At 38.3% G+C, this 22,885-nt stretch overlaps 1 protein-coding gene across 4 annotated transcripts in view; it reads right to left on the bottom strand.

Annotated features, from left to right (window-relative positions):
* Positions 1-4,135: 4,135 nt before the first annotated feature.
* The window catches only part of PHF24 (PHD finger protein 24), a 29,726-nt gene continuing 10,976 nt past the window's right edge, over positions 4,136-22,885 (bottom strand). For 2 of the 4 annotated variants that reach the window (XM_031945420.1, XM_031945417.1), the window contains 8 exons: positions 21,023-21,404; positions 20,263-20,448; positions 15,706-15,784; positions 15,035-15,240; positions 14,368-14,528; positions 13,896-13,997; positions 10,281-10,393; positions 4,136-7,893 (listed from right to left, as the gene is read on the bottom strand). In XM_031945420.1, the coding sequence (XP_031801280.1) occupies positions 10,297-10,393; positions 13,896-13,997; positions 14,368-14,528; positions 15,035-15,240; positions 15,706-15,784; positions 20,263-20,448; positions 21,023-21,400 (1,209 nt within the window). In that variant the 5' untranslated portion in view covers positions 21,401-21,404 and the 3' untranslated portion in view covers positions 4,136-7,893; positions 10,281-10,296. Of the gene's footprint in view, positions 7,894-9,541; positions 10,394-13,895; positions 13,998-14,367; positions 14,529-15,034; positions 15,241-15,705; positions 15,785-20,262; positions 20,449-21,022; positions 21,405-22,885 lie in introns of those variants that run through there. The other 2 variants (XM_031945419.1, XM_031945418.1) reach the window with 2 other exon arrangements.

Here is a 22,885-nt window from a genome sequence, read left to right on the forward strand (position 1 = left end):
AAAATTAGTGGGGAAACAGTGTTTTCTGATGTGCAGTTATCACTAGAAATGCAAGTTTTCTAGACAGGGGACTTAGGATTGGAGCAAAGTTCCCAAAAATGTTTGGAAGAAAGAGGCTTTTATCTTAGGTCTTTGTCCATTGTCCATATGTTATATAGTTATTATCTGCCTCCAGGCACTCTACAAAGAGAAGTATATTTCTCTCCCTAGAGAAGGGGAGATGTTTTTAATATTTTAATAAGTTCTCAAGGGCTAGTTGGGAAGTGGTCGAGGATTGAGAAGAGAGGGAAATCTCAAGGAAAGGCCCCCTTGGGAAATAAAGCTTTGTGGAATTAAGACTCCAGGACATCTCCCCTGTGAGGGGGAGTTAAGGGACATTCCAAAGCCACTGCTAGGAAGGCTTTCCCTTGGAAGAGGGAATCTGGGAAGGGACCAGTAAAGGAGGAATGGTATATCTTCACCTTCATTAGGTACATAGTTCAATGCTTTTCACTCCCAATTAGGGGCAGTCATATCAAGGAAGGATGACTTACTCCTTAAAGAATCTGATTCTTGTCTTCATACCTTCCAGTCCCATTGAGGAATTCAGGAAAGGATGTAGCTGACAAAAAGCATGGTGGTAGACTCCCTCTGCCCCAGGACACAAAAATGTTCCTGTGGTACAACAGGACAACAGGCCTGGGAGAGGGGGGTACAGTAACAATAAGACTATTAGGGAATGTTAGGCCATTGCAGGTGAGGGAGCAGAGGGTTTACTGAGGATAGGATATGGCCTAAGGAGAGCAGAACCACAAAGATTAACATCCTGGGGTTGAGGCTGTTGGTTATACCTCTAAATAGAGCGATTAAGACAATTATATGATTATAACATATAATATCACCCAAAGAGTGCATTAGAGAGGTTCAGAACAAAGTCTTTGCCATGGTGGAGGTGAGGGCTTTGTGGAAGAAAGTACTTTTGAGATAAGCTTTAAAGGATGATTAAGAATTTAGTAGAATTATTAGGTATAGGAAATAGCAGAGCAAAATTAGAGTAGACATACCTCTCTCTCACGATTGTAGAGAATCATATTCACAAATTGCGGAGGGCCTTAAATGATGGATAGAGATATCTAAATTTTATTTGGACAATAGGAAACCACTGAAAATTTTTGAGGAGTGACTTATTAGATCATATTCATTTGCTTCCAATTTGTTTCTAACCATGTGGTTGAACCCAACCTTTGCTGCTTACTATCTGTGACCTAATCCAATTCATTTAGCCTCCTAAGGTCTTAGTTTTTTCATATATAAGGGGACTAGGATAGATAATCCCTAAAGTCACTTTTAGACTCAAGTCTCTGGACATGTAGTCCTATGAATTGTGATTTGGACATTAGTGTTGACCTTTGAGAGAGTAGTAGATGGGTAGTAGGGGTGGCGGGGATGAAGTGGGATCATTGAATATTTTTCAGAAGTTTGCTAATGAAAGGGAGGATAGCAATAGGACAAAAGGTAAACATAATTGAACCTCAAGGAAAGGCTTAAAAACAAAAGGATTGGAAGATCTAAGTATGCCTATGCAAATAGGAAGGTGCAAAGGGAGAAGAAATTGGAAGTGTAGTGAGAGAATTGTTTGGATTAAGGTTCTGCTGGAGATCAAGGACATAAACAGAGGGATTAACTTTAGTGACAAATACATCTCTTTAGATTCAGAAAGGTGGTGAATGTGGATAATACTGCAAAGTTTTGAGGAATGGAAGAAGATAAGTTCATGTTAAATGATCTTGATTTTAGTTAAGTAGGAGACTGGGTCACAAGTGTTGGGGTGGAGGTTGGTAGTAACCATGAGTAGAAAAAAAGGTAATAAGTCATGCTAAAGAATCATGGGAGATAGAGAATGAAGGTAAAGTAGAATTGTTAAGCACAAAGGGTTTATCTGAGGAACCAATACCATATAATCTACTTTTTCACCATTTCACAGCTTTTAGTCTTTTTCAAAAAGATTATGAATTTCTTGAGATCTTGTACTAGGTCTTTTCCTCTTTCCCCAAAATAGGATTAGGCACATATCAACCATTCAGCAGTTGTGGGCACTTAAAAGCTTATAGGTTCCTAGAATGTTAGATTTAAAAGAGACATTCCTTGAATACCATCAAATACGTCATTCTTATGAAAAAACTGAAGCCCAATTAAGTTATTGATAGCATGATATAATTTTGAAAAGTGCAGTGTAGGATAGATTTACAAAATGTAACAAATTTAATTTAGTTTTATCTTCGTAATGTTTTTGATTTTCTTTGGAATATGGGGTGATACACTGGAGATGTAAATAATTTTCACATCCTTGAAAAATAGGATCTAGGATTTGTGGGACAGTCTCGACTGGGTTGTCTGGTGCCTTCAGCACCACGGACAACAGCCCCAAAGTGTCAGCAGTGGGGACACCTTTGAAAACCTGAAAATCAGCTGCTAGGAAGAAAATTCTATTAATGTAAAACCTTGTTTCATTTTGGTTGGGAATGGAGGTGTTAGTTCTATTAAAAGCTATTGATCTCATTAGAGAGTTCAGGACAAAGGCTCCTCCTTACTCTTAACTCCTTTTTCAATGAAGTGTAAATCCAAAAAATCTCAAAAACCTCTTTTTTTAGCCAAAGACTCATAAGGCTCACCTACAGTATGTTGCCTTTGCTCTGGACACCCCTATCTTTTTTGGTAAATTTTATGCCCCACATTTTTCCCCTATATGATTCCAGGACCATTTACTAGTGTCTCCCTTACTATGCAACCAGAGAAATCAAGTCAGATACCCTTCCTATTAAGTATACCTTTGGGTGCCTTAAGAAGCTAGACTGTTGTGAAAATGGGAGTACAAAACATAACTAGGAGTGAAGCAGAGGACAGTTTGCCAAATTCATTGGTAACCTCTGAAATATTCTTGATCTTTCTCTGCTTATTATGGTCTGAAGGATTGAGGCTGTATAGTGTAATACTTGATCCTTACTAAGACTCAGTTGAATCCACCCATTCTGGCAACATAATCCCAGTGATATCTTTTATCCCAAATCTTTTGCCTATCCCACTAGGCCTCTGCCCCCAAAAGTTTCATTTTAATCCTTAGTCTTAAAACCATTCAGATGGGATGTGGTGTGATGTGATGGTTTTGGGGATTGACTTGAGGATCCAGCAAGGTTTGAAAAGCTGGAGCAGCCCAATCCCCCAGGCTAGAATTCAGGGTATTTGTATTTGTGTTATCTTGTTGCTTTACTTATGAAAAATTTAAAAACTAGGTAGCACAACCCTTCCCTCTGAAAAGCTTTACTTAGCAAAATACACCATTTAAGAAATTATAACATAGTATTTTCACTGTTTTGTTGCATTTTTAAATTTTTGTTACTTTCATTGTGCATCATGATAATTGTGGAAATATGTATAGAAGAATTGCACATATTTAACGTATTGGATTACTTGCTATCTAGGGGAGAGGGTGAGGAGAAAGGAGGGAAAAAATTGGAACACAAGGTTTTGCAAGGATGAATATTGAAAATTATGCATATGTCTTGAAAATAAAAAGCTTAAAAAAAACTAGGTAGCAGTGTTGGTCCATGGATGATCAGAGATCAAGAGTAAAGTTTGCTCAGATGCAGAGCACAAAAACTCTAAAATAAAAATGTGTTTAATTTAGGACCTTTGTGTGCCCTGTTCCAATCTTCCAATCTGGGAAAAATCCAGCTTTTGTGATTATTCCAGGTTATCAGGATAGTATGAGTGTATGTACATAGATCAGAATTTCCATTAAAGGTGATCTAACCACCCTTTCCCCCTTTCTAGCCCTTAATAGTTCTCAAGAAGATTAATATCAGAAATGTCCTGGAGATAAGTCAGGATCTGTGATTCCTTGGGAAGACTCACTGCTTAGTATCTTCCTTCTCAGTGAGACTATTCCTTTCTGGGAAACTGTAGACCCCCTCCAACTAAAAGGGACAAATGTAGGTCAATATCCTGAGAACATGAGCATCCATGGCAGAGATATGGGAGCAAATAAGTTTGTCAAACATATATTTCCTAAGCCTTGACAAGAATGTTTTGAGTTCAGGTCTTTCTAGCTGGCTCTTGAATTACATTTCTACCTTTTTATAAACACCACACATGGAGGTAGTCGTGTAAAGATTTCTTTATTAGGATATTCTGTGTGTGCCCAGACTTTGGGAGTACCAGCTCCATTTGGCTGCACTGCCCACAAAGACTGGGCACGGGTAGAAGAAACATGCAACTATAATCAAGGGAAAAATGAAATTGGGGATCTTACCCCTCAATGTCCAAGTTAGTTGTTCACAGAAAGACAGGTACAGGGCGTGGGGCAGATTCTATTAAAAAGGGCATGCCAACTCCTAAGAGTGAGAATGTGGAAGAAGAAAGGATAAGTGTGACCCACTGCCTAAGTATTCCTCAAATATGTCTTCAGTGTTCTTCAGGAAAGGATCAAAGGAGACATCTCTTCAGGCATTGTGGCCAAGCTCCCAGAATTGGTATCCAAGACACCTCAATTCTATCTTCAATCCTCTCCTTGTTTTAGTATAGATTCTTGGAAAGTCCTTTTTTTGTTGTGTCCCACTGCCATTATCTGTTAAAAGGATATGACAACCCAATCCCAAAGGTTACAAAAATTTAGAGAGCAGTGGAGAAATGACCACCTAAGGGCAGTTCCAACTGCCTACGTACATTCCTAACCAGGTGGGAGCATATATCCCCAATATGAAACTGCAGACTTCCCAAGAAGTAATACATGCCTGGATCATACAATAGGACCCACTTTAAAAGCACAAAGAATGAATGACATGCCACACTGGATCATGAAAGAAATATGGCAGAGAGATCATGATTCCGGTTATCCTTAATGTTTCTTTCTTTAAAAACCATGGCTCATTCCAAGGGCTACCAAGGGTAATGGTAAAGACTGGATCAAATGTAGAACAGTGTTTCTGAGAGGCTGAACTGTCATGAACAGTCTGATAAGGAAGTTCATTGAGCTGCAACAAGCATACAATAATGTACTTATTCCCCAGAAGCTCAGAGATCTCAAGTGATTATAGAGTAAATGCCATGCAAAAAGCAGCAGCTGAGGGATTCAACTGTAAACCTGTATAGTAAGTGGCTCTGGCTGTGGCTTCATGCTGGCTGATGGTGTCTCCTGAAATTCTAGAATCCGGGCTGCTCAGCTTCTTACTGCATTGTCTGCACACTTCACACTACAAGCTGCCAGCTGAAAAATAGTACACTTTGGTTTGCAGGGTCACAGGCATCCACTTAAGAATTCTGGGTGGCTGGGTAGCATCAGCATCCCAGTGCCACCTGCTATGTTGCTTCTGTCCTTAGGACGAAGAGGACTCCTAGTGCTGCTTTTCTAGTTAATTTCTACTAAATTTCCATCTCTGCTTGCCGGCTACAGTTCTGGTATCTGGGTTCATTCACATTGGTGCTGGCATGATTATAGTAGGTACAACTTTCATAGATTGGTGATTCCAGGGGTTTCCCAAGTGAGACCTCCTCCTCTTCTAAAGTGGCACATCCCAAAAGGTAATACAGTCCCTGCTGTACTTCCAGTTATAAAAAGGCAAGGGCTTGGGGTGAGTAGGGTTTCATAGTGGTCACTCCTGTAAAGGATAAAAGGTTCTAGGCCTTTTGCCATTCTATGTAGATGCTTCCAAAGCTTGGATGTCAGGAGCAGCTTAGCAAGGCTAGTAGATCTGAACAGAAATCACTCTTCAGTTACAGTGACATTGGGTTGGGAAAGCAATGTATTTGTGTTTGTGTGTGCTCTTAGCATTTCCATGGGCAAAATACTTTTGTATGGAGCTGGAGATAAAATAAAGAGATGAACCTGTAAGAGTGATTTTGGTGTATAGCCTCTTCCTCTTTGAATCTCAAATATTAATGATCAAGAACCCAAGATTAGCTCTCTGTATTTCTAAACAATGTGTAGGAGATAAGGCCTCTTTTTCAATATCAAATGTTAACAATGATCAAGAACCCAAGATCAGTTTTTAGTGTATCTAAATCTAGAGCCTGTTCCTCAATATTAAAGGAAAACAGGAAGGCAAGAGGCCACAGGGAAAGAGTAATGGCAATACTTCAGTAGGTGGTTACAGCTGCTTTTTTGTGGCAGGTCCTTTTCCATTCAACCTGATAGATAGCAGGGGCTGCACAATTTTAATCTGGTTTTAAGGAAGTAGCCTGATGGATAATAAGGAATTTCATAGTAGTTTTCTCTAAAGATATTTGATAGTCAATGCCTCCCCTCAGAAGAAAAAAGATGGGGAAGAGATATTAGGATCATGTTGCTGAAGTCAATGGACAGAAACTGAGTCCCTTTACTAGGAGAGGACATCTATGCTGAAAGAATTTACAGTAAGATCATAACTGAAAGGTCTTAGGATGACCTAGGAGGAAAGAGTTAAGGTTAAAGGGGGGTTATTTTATTAATATATTGGAGTGTTCAAATATTCCATACAACTCCCCAGTGAGGCAGTAGGAGGAAACAAATTGGAGAAGACAGGACTTAGGCTGCGTAGAATTGATGACCAAGGACTTTGAACAATGGCTTACCTCAGATAGAGCTTTGGAATCTCCCTCTCTGGCTAATGGTTTATGAAAAATGGGAGAGCTATCAATTTGTCCAGCCCTGCCAAGAGGCAAGAAGAATGGACATTTCAAGGTTCTTTCCAATATAGGTAATCTGGTTCTCAAATAAGAATCCACTTCTATAATATTCTTTGCCTCAATCCCCCCAGTTTGAGAGAAAAGACTTAATCCTTTTCCTTGCTTTCCTTGAAAAAGGGAAACGGAACTCACTTAAGCCTCACCAGAGCACCAAGTGAAAGGAGCAATAGTCAAGCACACCGAATAACAGTTCTGTTTGGATGGACTTCTGATGTGTCTACCTTTCAAGCTGTACCATACGGCTTTCTCACACATTTAAGACATAAGGCTGTGGCTGGAGAGCAATCTTTTTTGGCATCACTTTTCATCTAAGCAGGATAAGTGAACCTAGAATCATGATCCTGGTAGTTAATGAAGGTCATCAAGTTCCTTGAGTGCAAAAGATGAGATCCCTTAAGTTTTTGAAGAATAATGTGTGTCCCTCCAATTACCTTGTGGAAATCAGATCTATTCTCTGAGGATCATTCTTTAGTGAACCCCTAGGTCTCTGACTTGATGTATAGTGAGAAAGCATACAAGTGCTTCTTGGGATAAAAGCTTAGGATGGAATGCAATGTTCTTGATGCCATCATGAATGAAAGAAGGCAACTTACTTTTTCCTTTTCTGGTGGGAATGACTGCCAACTATCAGTCAATATTCTGAACACAGTAGAGGAAAAATAAAATAGCTATAGCTTGTGAAATTCTCAGAACACAGTGAGTCACACTCTTATCTTGAATTCAGGTTTAAATATTCAACTTTCATTATTTCTCCATGTTGATTTTTTTCTGTTTTGTGGACCATAAATTTTCATGACTTCATTGCATTTACTGTGACATTCCTTTGATAATCTCAGTATTTCACTGGATCAGTAATCTTATGTGAAGGTTCTTTCCAATAATGTAGATAGAAACCCATTCATCCCTCTTAATCTTGTACATTTCTTGTCCATACTCCCATAAATCCTCTACAAGAGGTCTACCTAATATGCTGTAGGACTTCTGGGATTCTTTTGATACCACATGAATGCCAGCTGAGTTCTTGTCCTTGTAGTGGCCATGACAGTTTCTTTTCTTATTATCTGATGATATCCTTTATTAAATTTTTTCTTGGTTGCTTACATGTTACATTCTACTTTTGCCCATCCTATGCCACTCTATTGCCTGTTAGGTAATTTTAATTCTTCAGAGACTGTGGTGTGCCATGACTTGAAGCTATATAACACACAAGAAGAGTGTTAAAAAAGATGAGTCTTTTGTTTTAATGAGAAATATGGAGTCATTAAAAGCACTGTGCAATTTTACAAAGGTAATCCAGCCCATTCTCCTCCTGTTCAATTCTGGACTTGGCTCATTGTCAATGATACTGATGATCTCAAAGTATCAACAACACTAGGTCCTATTTCTCCATTTTATTGATATGAAGTTGCCAAGGAATGTCTCTTCAGCACTCAGGGAAATTTTGGCTTTCATATGACAGAACTCATTCTTCAAATTTTTAGTTAGAGAAACTAATGCATTGAATAAGAGTTGAATTTACCTAATCAAAGTCTTTGTGAGTTAACAGAAGAAAAAAACAGAAACCAAGAGATTTGCCTCCTAGTTCAGTAACCTATCTTCTCCAAATCTATTTTATCTGGGCTGTAGTATAAGGTTTCTTTATATTATTTAACAGCTATAGAGAAGACTTGGGAGGATGAAGAGGGGTTCCTTTCATTTCTGCTCTTCCTAAAGATCAGCATTCACAATGCTGGAGCATGGGGACAGGACATAAGTGTTTTGGGTGGCAGTCTGTAGGTCTTAATTATACTTTAAGTTCACTAAGGAACTAGAAGCCTGGAAATATAGCAGCTTTCCTAAACCAGGTCAGATCTTGAAGTTAAAGTACCGGTCATCAGACTTACATACCCATCCCCTATTTCATTGTACCCCAAGAAGATGAACATTCAGGCAACTCATAATTTAGTCCCTAATGCTAATCCCAATTCTATACTGATAAAATCTAATATCCAGAGCAGATTTGAAAGGAAGTAGTCACAAAATGCTGTTACATAGCCTAATGAGAATATATGTGGGAAGGGCAATCTAAGACTTAGTTTGGCTTTCTGATAGTGAGAGGTGGGGAAACCTCCTTCTCTCTAAGTCACTGCTTATTCCATTAGCCCCTAACCCTAGGAAAAGCTTTGTTCATCAGAAAACAGGGTAGCCCCAGTACTCTTCCAAGTTTCCTCCTAGTATATCACATATTCTAACAGTGGTATGGAAGGATCACCTGTAGTACTAATAACTTAGAAAAAACCCCTTTTTCCTTCCTAGAGATGCTAAGGAAGATTTCTTTATTCTCTACAATGATGGGTTATTAATTACTCTTGTCTATAGGAACTGACTAAGCTGGAGACAGGAGATAAGAGTAATACCTACTTAATAAAGTCCTCTGAACTGCTAAGAGGGACTGATTTTCTATACTGCCCACCAAATCCAGGCTTTTGGTTCTAGGAAGCCAGAACTATAATTCATTTTGTCCACTTCCAAAATAGTGACACAACACAGCTTCATCTAAGAGTACCAGTTTCATTTCCAAAGCTAATTAGAATTGTACCGACTTTGGGTGAGATTTCTTTCAGCCACAGTTACTGAAATTCTGGGGTGGATACTATTTTCCTGTCTCAGTAGTTTACAAAATTAATAAAGGGTAGGTATGGCAGGCTGCTTCTAATTCAGCCAATTAGAAATAAGAATTTAGGGACAGCTAAGTGGCACAGTGAATGAACACCAGCTCTGAAGTCAGGAGGACCTGAGTTCAAATCTGGCCTCAGACACTTAACACTTCCCAGATGTGTGACCTTGGGCAAGTCACTTAACCCCAACTGCCTTAGCAAAAAAAAAAAAAAAAAAAAAAGAATTTAAAAGAATTAGGAATTTAAGGGACTATGGTCATTTCTGGCTAATCAGAAATCAAAAGTCTGACTAACTATGGAAGGAATATGCATACCCTCCACCCCAGCCCCTGCCCCAAAACAAATCTAGGGAGTTTTTATAAAGGGATAGGACTAGAAAGTTAGGAGACTTGGCTTCTACTAACTGGTGCTGCCATTTGCTCACTGTGTGACCTTAGGCAAGTCAAAACTACTCTGGATCTCATTTTCCCCATTTATAAAATGAGAGAGTTGGACTAGGTGACCACTAAGGTCTCTTTCAGCTATAAAGATCACTTAGAATATCAATCAAGTTTGGTCCTTCTCAACCAAGTAGAACCCAAACTTCTAGCAACTTTAGAGGGATAAAGAATCTTGAATTATCCCATCAGTGACACTGGTTAAGATGAGGAAGGAATAGTAGGGGAAGGAATCTTTTTTTTTTTCTTTTGGCTAGTAATAGCAAGAGTTGTTAGGGGTAGAGAATTGAGCATTTTCTCTTTTCCCAGAATCTCTCCCTTAGGCAATGCCCTTGCTATTCTTCCTGTGAAAGGAAAAGTTATCTAGATGCCCTAGATGTGGCAAAACTTAGTAATAAAGATGCTGGAGGTCTCCCCCCTCCCAGTCTTTATCAGTGTCAAGAGTTAGGGAAGGAGGTTACCCCACATTGCCCCAACTGGGACTAACCCTCATTCTAGAGGATCTACCCTAGGGGTTTCAGGTGAATGGCAGCACTGTTGGGGCGGGCAGCAAGGATGTAGATGATATTCTCCTTCAGGAAAGTGGGCCAATCCACAGACCTACAGTGGGAATGAAAGAGCAGAAGGTGAAACATATCTCATGATACTGAAACAAGATGAGACAATTCAATTATTATTGGCTGGATGTGAGTTTGGATGGACACAAATAAAGTGACTACAACTGGGTGAGAAGTTAATAGTTGTGACAAGAACCCTAAGCTATTGCTGATTGCCTTTGCTTCTATACATGTGCTATTAATACAAAGATAGAGAAATTATACAACCATTCTTACTGGGTCCACTACAAATTTATGTTACACAACTTCAAATGGGCCCTTGCTGTGGCTAGGAAATCTACTATATCTCCCTTATCAACTATTACATTTTCCATAATGATTTTTCTAAACTTCTTTATCCCTCCTCAAATCTCCCATGGTTACTGCTCTCCCCACCCTTAAAGCTGATAAGTTTGCCCATAATTTACAAAAAAATTTGAGGCCATTCGTCGTGAACTTTCTCTTCTCCCCTCTTCCTTATCTATTACTCAAGTGCCTTCTGGCTTTCTTTTCCCTTTCCCCTCTATCTCATCTCATCTAAGGTGAGTTACTCACTTACCCAGGCTAACCCTTCCATTTGTTCAAGAGATCCCATTCCATTTATCTCTGCCAAAAGATTTCTCTTTCTGTAGCTCAATTTGTCTACTATTTTATTTCCCACTGCCTATAAACAAGCCCTTGCTTCCCCTATTCTGAAAAACCCCTCACTTGATTCTTCCGTTTCTGCTATTGCTCTATTTCTCTTCTGTCTCTTGTAGCTAAATTTGAAAACGGCCATCTACAATAGGTGCCTTCAACTTTTGTCTCCTCTCACTTATTCATTTCTTACAATCTAACTTTTGATGTCATAATTCCACTAATACATTTTTATTTTTAAAAATTTTAATGATAATTTTATTTTCCCAAATACATGCAAATATAGTTTTCAACATTCTCTTTTGTAAAACCTTTCGTTTTAATTTTTTTTCTACTCCCTCACTCCTCCCCAAAACAATAAGCAGTCTGACATAGGTTAAATGTGTAATTCTTCTAAACTTATTTCCATATTATCAAGATGTCTTTTTTCCAATTACCAATGATTTCTTAACTTAAAGGCTATCTTCTTTCTCTTTGATTTTTCTGTGGCCTTTGACACATTTGATCACTCTCTCCCTCTGCATCTCTTTCCTGTAGGTTTCTGGTAATCTGGTAATTTTCTTGATCCTCCTATCTACATGGACTGCTCCTTCTCTGCCTCCTTTGCTGGATCCTCTTTTTCAGATCATATCCATGGGACACAAGAAGCCCTCAGGATCTGTCTCCTCTTTTGTTCTCCTTCTATATTACTTAATTTGGTAATCTCATAAGCTCTCATGGTTTTAATTATCATTTCTATACTGATGATTCTTAAATATACATACTTCTGCCAAAATTCTCTGCTGACTTCCTTCTTCCACCTCCAAATGCCTTTCAGACAACCCAAATTGGATTGTCTACAATAATCTTAAATGCAAATCTAAAATTGAATTTCTTTCCCCCACACCATTCCTTCCTCCTATCTTTCCTTATTACTGTAGAAGGATACACCATTGTCCCGGTTCCTTAGGTTATCAACCTACAAGTCATCTCACTATCATCTCCCATACCTATGTTTTCAAGGCCTGTAGATTTCACCTTTAAAAACATGCCTTGAATATGGCCTACTCTCTGACATTGTCAGCATTGCAGATCATCATTTCAAGCTGCAATTATCTTGCTTGCATTATGATGTCTGCCTCAAATCTCTTTCCATTCTAATCTACCCTTCATTCATTGATTAAAGTGATTTTCCTAAAGCTGATCATATCTTCCAACCATATCTATCACTCAATATACTACAGTAGTTCCCTATTGCCTCCAGTAACAAATATAAAATATTCTATTTGGCAACCAAAGCCCTTCAAAACCTAGCTTTCCCTACCTTTCCAGTTATCTTATAGATTACACACACTTTCTCCCACCCTTGGATCTAGCTTTGGTCGAACAACACTCACTTCTTGGCTGTTCCATGAAAAAGACTATCTCTTGGTTCTAAGCATTTTCTCTGTGTCCTCCATGCTTGGAATGTTCTTCCTTCTCATCTCTGCCTTCTTTCTGACTTCTCTAGCTTCCTTTAATTCATAACTAAAGTCCCATCTTTTACTGGAAACTTTCCTCAATCCCACTTAATTCTAGTGTCTTCTCTTATTTCCATTTCATTCTTTATATGGCTTGCTTGGTATATATTTATTTGTAAGCTGTATTCTCCATATAAGCAGAGATTGTCTTTTGTCTCTTTTTGTAGTCCCAGAACGTAGTACAGAGCCTCATATGTAATGTGCTCCAACTGAGATAATAACCTAAGAGACACTACAAGTTTGTCAAGACCTCAATTCATGTGAAGCAGGCTTTCTTCTTGGCCAATGTTGTAGGCCTATCTTATATATGAGGAACTAAGGCCAACCAATGGAAATGATGGCACCCTACAGAGTATAGAAATGATGGCTCTTTATTCCCCAATTGATAAATGATCAAAAGAACAGTTCTCCGATGAAGTAATCAAAACTAGGTATTGCCATGTGAAAAAATGTTCTAACTCACTAATGACTGAAGAAATGCTAATTAAAACAATCCTGAAATATTACCTTATATCTACTACTAGATTGGCTAATAGGACAGGAAAGGAAAATCACAAGTACTGGGGAAATGAGACAATATATGGTTGGTGGAATTGCGAATTGATTCAGTCATTCTGTAAAGCAATTTGAAACTATGGTCAAAGATTTAAAAAAACAATGCATTCCTTTTGACCTAGCAATACTATTACTGGGTCTGTATTCCAAAATAAATAAAAAATAAAAAGACAAAGGAAAATGTCTCTATGTACAAAATATTTATAACAGCTCTTTTCTGGTGGCAAAGAACTGGAAATTGATGGGATGCCCATCATTTGGGAAATGGTTGAACAAACTGTGGTATGTGGTATGATTATGATGGAATACTAGTGTAAGAAATAATGAGCAGGATGCTCTAGAAAAATCTGGAAAGACTGAGCTGAAGCAAAGTAAAATGTACTGTGTACAAAGTAATGGCAATATTGTAAGATGATCAGCTGTGAATGACAAAACTATTCTCAGCAATAAAATGATCCAAGACAACTCTGAAGGACTTATGATGAAAAATGCTATCCATCCTCAAAGAAATTACTGATGGCATTTTTTACCATTATTTTTCTTGAGGGTTTGTTATTGTTTTGGATTTTTGGAGGGCTTTTTTCCTTTATAACATGACTATTATAGAAATGTTTTGCACAACTACACATGTATAATCTGTATTGAATTGCTTGCCTTCTCAATAGGGTGAGGTTGGAGAGTGAGGAAGAAAGAGAATTTGGAACTTGTTTTAAAAACTAATGCTAAAAATTGTTTTTATATGTAACTGGATAAAAATAAAATATTAAGGAAATGATGGTTCTTGCCAAGGATAGGGTGATGACACAAATATCTCACCTGGGCTCCTCCTGTTCAGCTGTCTGCAGAGGTTTCTCTGGACTCTTGGCACTGCTGTTGCTGGCCGGACTGCTTTCTGATATGGGTCCCACATGGCTGATACTGTGTGGCACAGGGACATATGGTTGGGAATAGACAAGATCAAGAGATTTGGTCCTATGCCAGAGTTCCTATGAGATGATGCATCTTATCCTTTGACTTGTGGCAGCACTTAGCTCTTAGCAATGGCTATCCTGGACTCTAGGAATCACTCTATTCTGTTTACCTGGAAGGTATGGCACATACAGAAGAATTCCTTTTTTAAATGAGGTTGTGGGATGGTGGCAGAGAATAGTAAAGGAGTTGAGGTGCTTTCCTGGATTGGCTACAAATGATCAAGAGTGATTAGGCAATTATTGGGATTTCAGAAGAGGTTTGGGGGAGATTCGTATGGATTTTAAGAAGGAGAGTAAAGTATGAAGATAAAGCATACCTAACACTGCAAGATGGTGCTTCCAAGGGTCGTTTTCGGAACCAGGTATGTTGGGCACGACGGCATTCAGTCTCACTGATATAACCCCCAATGCCTTGGGCTAGGAAGGCTGTCCGAGCTCGTTCCCGCTCCTTAACTGTGAGTAGCCTTAATAGAGAGTTCTTAGGGAAAAAGGATATGGGAATCAAAGAGTACTATAGACACTTTCTGCTGAAAGTGGGGCTTTCTGAAACTCGTTTTTACTATTTTATGATCTGCATGACTTTGAAAGAGTCTTAAGCAGTTTCCTCACATGTAAAATAAGGTGGTTGGCTTAGATTATATTTAAGGCCTTTCCAGCTATAAATTCTACAATCCTAAGGTCTCCAGGTTTTATATGGAATATTAAGGTTTTTAGAATAAACAAAAGTAAATTAACCTCCATTATAATCTCACTACCCAGATTCCTTTGTCCCAGCTAGTTAGGGTACACTGGACATTTGGTCATTAGTCACTAGAAAAAGTCCTAAATTCTATCTTTACTCCTGAGGATTCTTATATTCTTATTTCTTTCACCAAGTCATTGCCACAAATAGCTCAAGAACTATTGTATTCTTGCTTCCTTAATTTCCAGTTTCCCAAACCCTTTTTCCATCTAGTGTTCCGGGGTCAGCCAACCCTGCCACACCTGTGGACGAAGTTTCTGCAGTAGTTGGAGGGACTCATGGGACAAGAAGTCAGGCCATTCAACATGGCCTCGACGTTCAGGATCGAGGGCAGCAAATTGCTGAGCTGCCCGCTCTTCCTGCTCTTCACTCAGTGCTCTTTCACTTCCTCCTCGTCTTGCTGCCTGATGGTGGTAGCGCAAAAAGTCCTCCAGTGTCAAGGAACAATCTGTAAAGAAAAAAAAGCCTCCAGGGTCACTAATTCCTTGTGTACTTTTATCAAATTCTAGACCCAGTTCATCATTTATCTTCAACCTGTCCCCCCTACCCCTCCACTTCTAAATATTAACCTTTGATTCTGTACACTGGCTGCAACCACTTACGAGTATCTCTCTTTTCTATCAAGTAATACTAACCCTCAGATCTGGGGGAGTTTGGAGAAGTCACTTATTTGGGGGCTAGAATTCTAAATGGAAATGGATAGACTTACAGGGACGTCTAAAAATTATTTTTCCCTACTCCTCCTCCCAAAGACCACAAATTATTTTCCTGCTATAACAGGAAGCCCCACTATCCTTCAATTTAAAAAAATATGGTTAAGATGGCTAGTTAATTATACAAATATGACTTCACATCTGGGAGAACCTGACCAGTGTCCTTCCCCAAACCCTGAGAGACATTTGGCAGTCCTCACCAGGAATAATTTTGCATTGCTGGAAATTTTCCATGAGGCTGTACATTTCTTCTTCTGTGAGAAGCAGGTTGAGGTTGTTCTAAGAAAAATGAAAGAGTTGCAGATCAAGTAAACAGCACTAGTATTGGCAGGGGTGTTATTGCTCCAAAGACAAGAAAGAAAAATGGATTAAGGGTTGGTTTGGAGTTCTAATCTTAGCTCTATTCCTGACTGCTTGGATCATCTGAAATCATTCTATTGCAGTGCTAGAGGAGTAAATGACATACATTTGTATTAACTAGGTAAATGAGTGTCAAAAAATTGTTTATAGTATTCTGGAGTGCTGATGTTCAGTTGAGGGCTCCAATTTGTCTAGAAATGCCATCAAAGAACAGGTAGGTGCAAAGCTTCCTGATTAAAGAAAGCCATCTGTAGATCTCATGAGGAACCACATCAGACTGGGACACGAACCTATAGATACTTGATTAGTGATGGTGAATTTATGCATAGATTAGTGGAGACAGCAGAAAATGGGGCTTCAGCTTAGAAAAGGGAAACCTTCAACTTAATTATAAGAGGAAATTCTACCATAGCAGAAAATCTTGAAGCAAAAGTGTCATCAAGGAAGAAAGCTAGGGTTTGAAGGGATGGTAACTGATATTTGGGAGAAAAAGTAGAATTTGACTACAGATCTATTTGGTCCTCAGTAACTCCTACAAGAGGAATTCTAATTGGTATATATATATATATATATATATTTTAGGATCAAACATTATAGATTTAATTAGAATTGAAAGTGAACTAAGATGCCATCTAGTTCAACATAATCTTACAGATGAGGTCTAAAGAGGTCAAATGATTTGACCAAGAATACAAAGGTAGCAGATAACAGTACCATGATTTATATTTATGTCCTCTGACTCTCAATATTCTTTTCATTTCACCATGTTGTTAGTGCCAAAGGAAAAAAGAGCCCTTTTTAGGAAAGAATATCTTCAAGATTTTCATAATAAGGTTGAGGAGAAACCAGGAGCTGCCTCATTTACCCAAAAGGTTAATAATATATTCTCCCTGGGATTTCAGATGAATGAGACAGGAAATGGCAGGTCACTTCAAGAATGGTTTGTTATCCCAATTCTGTCACTAATTAGCTATATGGGTCTAGTCAGGTCAGTTATTTTCTCTGAGACTAAATTTACTCATTAGTAAAATAAGGATAACAAGTGTTCTACCAACATGAGTATAAAAGAATGATGACGATATTGAACTTTACCATTTTGAGATCAAATACTAGATGGGAATGTAAGCTTCTGTGGGAAGTCAAGAGAAGCTGGCCTCAATTATTCATCTGACACTTTTAAAATAAGGTATTGACTTCTTATCGTTTCTGATTCACTGTAATTCCCATTTCAGAGATGAGGATCTTAATGCTCCTGAAATGTCAAACTGCATGTACAGGATCAGAGAATAGGCTATAAGTCTCTGGACAAAAATGTTTATATAAGAGCAATATTTGGGGAAAGTCAGAGGAATGATCTATTTCTTCTTCCTCTGCTCTGGTTCTCACTCAGGATTGAGATGCTTCTAGAAGAAAGCAGTATAGCTAAATTTAGTGATCTGCTTAATCCAGGGTCAGGAGTAGGGTAGTCAAATTGGAACACAACTAAGCTCATAGTGAATAAAATCAATGTTGACTCATGATTAGAAATCTGAACCCAAGTAGCCTAATTAGCTTAGTTCAGAATGGCTTTGGGATAGCACCATGACAGAGGATGTGTATGTGTTGTGTGTTACTGCTTTACATATATTTTTCTTGCTTCAGAGTTCATTTGAGTACCTTGACTTAAGTGGTTTGGTTAGGGAATAAGGATTTGGGATGGAGGATGTAAGAAGCCCTTTGCTAGTATTTGTCCACTAGTAATAAAAGAATATTCAAACATATTTATGGTCATTTGTTGTAAGAAGCATAAGGAATACTTTTTTCATTTTATGAAAGACTATCGTCTAAAACTGTGACAAAAAAATCAATACCCTCCCCCCAAATTCCCACAAAATAACAAAATAGTAGAGCTAGACCAGTGTGTGTCAGTCAGGGTTAGTAAGGTGAGGAAGATGTTTAAATGCAGGACTCTTTTTAAGCCAAGGATCTGAATAGACCAAATCTGAAAGGTAGTCACAAATGATGACAATTACTACAAACACTGAACCAAAAAATCTTTATGAGCATAAATTATGTGAAGAACCTTTTGCTCACAAATCAAAATTTTCAAGTACTTAAAAAAAAAAAAAAGAAATAGCAACTACCACCATCTTTATATATGAAAAAATAATATATTGTCATTTGTCACTACAAACATAGCCACAGTGTGGGATAACACTGAAAGTGGAGGGCTATGAGGTTTAAGTCTCCCTTGGAAGCAGCATTGTGCAGTGGAAAGAGCACTCAGTATGAGTCATAAACCCTGGCTTCTCTCCCAGCTCTGCCAGTTTATTAGCCATGGGCTCTTAGGTTTCTTAACTTCTCTGGGACTATTTCCCCATCCATAAAGTGGGGAAAATAATATTTGTCCTGTCTACTTCAAAAGGTTGCTGTGAGGATTAAAAAAAAGTTAAAAACAAGTTAACACATCTGAAAGCCCAAGTGCTACAGAGATAGCAGGAGTTATTATTACTAGCTTTGGGGAAACAATATTCTCAGGATCCCAAATCTCAATAATTTCTCTTTTAATTGCACATGTTTCCCATGGGTTTTTGCCAAACTTCAGTTTCAAATGAGGAAACATATGTGAAGTACTATGCAAGCTTTAAAGCATTATACAAATAGTGGCTGTTATTATTGTTATTATTATTATAAATCTTAAAAAAAGTGTGAGGATTCTATTAGGAGTTCTTTGTATTGAGCAGGCTCTTAATGGATATTTGCTGAATTAATGAATTAACTCTTAATCTCTGGAGTTCTATGCCCAATTTAGGGGGCTGAATAGGCTTATCAATTATGATGAGCTAACTAATAAACAAGTATTTATGGAGCTCCTATTATGTACAAGGTGCTATACTGAACACTGTGGGAAAGAAACAAAGGCATGTAAAATGTGGTCTTTGTAATGGAGTTTACACTGATACATACTAAGAGCAATATATGCAAAATGCAGTGAATATTTCAGATAATAAAAGTACACAATAGCTCAATGTGTACTTAAAACATCCAGGAAAGACTTCAACAGACAATTTCAGGTGGACTCTGAAGGAAGGGCAGTATACAGACAGGTTGAGAGGAGAGTGGTGAAAGCATTCCAGTGGGGTAGCAGGGCATATACAAAGGAAAGATGAGGGGGGAAAAGTTATTTTACAGAAATCTGATGCTAACTTAGGGAGGATCTTCAATAGAGTACCTTTGGGATCTATCATTGGTCTTGTGCTATTTGACATTTTTATTAATGACTGAGATAAAGGCAACAAAGATTGTCAAATTTGCAAATGACAAAAGCTGGGCAGTACTGTTAACATGTTTCCAAAAAAATATAGGGCAAAATTTAACTAGATGGAATTTAAGAGTCAATGTGAATTTTCACATTGTTAAAAAAAAAAAAACTTAATAAGTCTAAGGTAAGTGAGGCATGGCTGGACAGTAACCCATCTGAAAGAGATCTGAGGATTTTAGCAGTTTGCACATACAATCTGAATAAAAATATCACATAATAGCCCAGAAGGTTAATGTAGCTGTCTGTTACATTAAGAGGGAGACAGAGCATAACAGTCTAAGGAAGGAAGAATTCTACTTTAGTTTGCCCGACAAAGCCCACCTGTGGAATATGGTTTTTAGTTCTAGGCACTATGTTTTAAGAATGACAAGAATAAATGGTATCCACAGCAGGATGATAAAGATAGTGAAGAATTGTGATATTATATATTCATGTTATATGAAGATAGAATGAAGTTAAGTTATTATGTTTAGCATGGAGAAGAGAAAATCTGGGGACATGAGGAGGTAGGAGCAACTGTATTGAAGTATATGAAGAGCTACCACATGGAAAGAAAATTAAATTTATTCTCCTTGGCCCCAGGGAACAGAACAGAGATTAGTGAGTTGCATAGAGGCAGTATAGGCTTCCTAACAATTAGAGCTATCTGAAAATGGAATTGGCTACTTTGGGAGATGGAGTTAAATCTTGTAAGGGTTAAATGACTACTTATTAAAAATATTGTTGACTAGGCCTCAGATATTGGCTTTTTGTCACAAGTTCACCTAGAAAGAAAGTCAATCCATACAGAAATAATATTATTGAGATTCTGTTGGGTTTCTCAGCTGAATAAAATTTAATGTTTGGATATGGCTTTATGAAGATGAGAAACCATTATAGAAATCATTTGTGCTATCAAACTTTTTTCTGGGTTTATTTACAGGCCAGAATCTGGAGAATAAAGGCGTCTTAGAAACAGATATCCTTACTTCTTCTTAGACACCTTTTGAGTCTACTCTAAGTGTGGAGGATCCCATATAATATAGCCGCTTGTAAAATAACTGACTTTAATTGCTTTGCCTTGACAACTTTACCACTACAACCCCACCAAACTCACACAATAGTAACAGCTCCATCCTATTTCAGTGTGCGCCATCTCAGTCACTTCCATTGTGCTGTCTCCTTGTAGATAGCCCATACGGCGTAAACAGCCATCATGAAAAACTCTGGTGCAGATCCTACATGGGAAGAGACTCTCAGCAGTCCATACTTCACAAATCTCACACATCTCATCATTGATAACCTGAGAAGTAAGTAAAAGTGGAGAAAAGAGATATTCAACAACATGAAACAGGATGCCCATTTGTATTTAAGCAAAGCCTTGGCTTTTACACCTAAATTTCTTGGTCAGACTATTAAGAAATGTACACTTTAGGTATATATTCAATATTGGTCAATGCTTCTTGGGGAAGAGAGCCAAGAAACTCTGTTATTCTGAAACAGAAGGGGGGTATACTATTCCAGCTGACATGCTATTAAATGGTAGAAGGGATAGATGGATGTGCAGTGACATCCCTATTTCATCCTTTGCTTCACATACCCCTGCTAAACTATTTTCCTATGATGAGAACTCAGTAACATTTGGACTTAAGACAGAAAAAGTGAAAGTTAAATCAGTTTGTTTTGGATTAAAGTCCATCATCTCGCTAAATTTTTTTATCTTAATGCTTTTTATTCATACCCCACATCTCACTGTCCTGCTATCTGATCCCTAGGCAGCCTACCGTTTATTCTGTAAATATGGGATCTTCTTCCTTCTGGATCATGCCCATTCTCCCCTCTCCCCTGTAGTTCTACTGCCTTACTCTAGAACTCACAGATTCTCTAGGTTCCAAGCAGATATCAAGTGGCTTATCATCATTTAGCTCCCGAATGGGTCGGATAAAGGCAGGTGGTGTGAAGCGATTGACACGGTCAAACTCCTCAGGTTCTACCCCACGGCCATCTCTCAGCCTTTCCCAGGCTGCTTTGTTGACACTGTTCTCTTCCTGTGGGACAGCAGCCACTTTCTCTGGCTCATCCTCCTCTTGTACTTCCTGGACAGAGTGTTCTACAGTGCCTCTCCGAGACCCAGCCGATTCTCCCGTGCGTCGGAGAGAAGGCCTATCCCGCAGCCCATCCTTGAAAGCTGACACAGCCAGGCTCACCTTCTGGACCTGCTCTACTGTCTGCCGTTTGGACATCAATACCCCCATGATTCTGTGAGGAAAAGAGCAGAGGCATACAGGTATGTGTCTAAGGACACTCAAACTAGAAACATTTATTAAGCTTAATTACCTTAGGTACTATGTGTACCTACTGTATCCTTGGCACTAAGATTACAATTATAAAAGTGAGACAGACTCTGCTCTCAATGAACTTATATCCTAACAGAATGCTACACTCAGCCAAATGGATTTCAATGTGGTATCCAAAAGAGATCATCAATCAGTAAAAGGGGCACATACCATCTGTTACTGAAGGTGGTTCTCAGCTGATATAAGTTTCTGTTCCTAAATCTAATTTAGTTCAGAGTTCCAGAGCTCTGTTCTGTGAAAACTAGCAGAGGCCTCAGGACCTAAGCCAAATTTCTGCCATCTGAGAAATTCTATAGCAAAATGGCCTGCCTGGTTTCTGCCTCAGAATTCTGTAATTTTAGGCACAAAGCCCATCTGACCAAGAGAAAGTCTCACTACTGTTAGGGTGAGAGCATGATTATCTTTTAACATGTCTTTCTCTAGGAAAATTCTTGGATTAAGTTAGAAATCTGCCACTCTTCATCCCAAGTACACTCTTATCCCTGACATAATTTAAGATCACTTGTGCACAAGCCAATAGTTCTTATAGCCAGTAGCCATAGATCTAATTCCATTCTGCAATCCCTTTTACATGCATATGCATGTATGCACAGATATGAACATCTCTTATTGGTTGCTTCTCATCTGAGTCAAATTATCAATCCCAATCCCATATCTATTGCTTGGACTAGTTTAGTTGAACTGATTTAAGATAAGAAGTAACCTAACAATTATGGTTTTCCTTTGGTATTAATGATGTTAAATTGGAAAGAAAATAAAGATATTACATTGAACATCTCTACTGATCTTTTCTAGGCATCATGGTCTAGCATACCAGGAGGAGAAGCTATTCAATTTGATAAGAGAAAGGAGGAAAAAGGAAATAGAAATTCATTTTAACCTTGGTCTCTAGTTTCTTTACTTTTTGCAAACTCTGACTCATCATAAACTCTTGAATATAACCAAATGGCAGCCAGATTTTCTTTGCATTGTCTTAGCTGTTAATTCTCCACATACTTGGTGGGACTAGAGACCAGAAATCAGAAGTTTCTGTACTTTCTCCAGTAACAGATGATGACATCACTTGCATAAGAGTGATGCAAATTTCTGCCTTAGTGTTTGCTCTGCAATCAGCCGTTACCAAGGAAACCCAGATTCCTGAATTTGGGATCTTGGCAAGTAGAAGAAAGATTTTTTCCTTCTCAAGCATTCTGTTTTTAAAATAGCTAATTTCAAGTTGTTTCTTTTTAGAACTGGCTAAGGAAGATTTACAGAGCATAAATAGCATTGACTTTTGTAGACTAGATATGGTGAAGAAAGATTTAGGAACAATTAAAGAATACACTTAGGGGAGTCACATCTCTGGAAACTGAAAACCTAACTCTGCCTCCCCCCCCCAAGAAA

Source organism: Sarcophilus harrisii, chromosome 1 (genome assembly GCF_902635505.1).
Source record: "Sarcophilus harrisii chromosome 1, mSarHar1.11, whole genome shotgun sequence".
Taxonomy (NCBI): domain Eukaryota; kingdom Metazoa; phylum Chordata; class Mammalia; order Dasyuromorphia; family Dasyuridae; genus Sarcophilus; species Sarcophilus harrisii.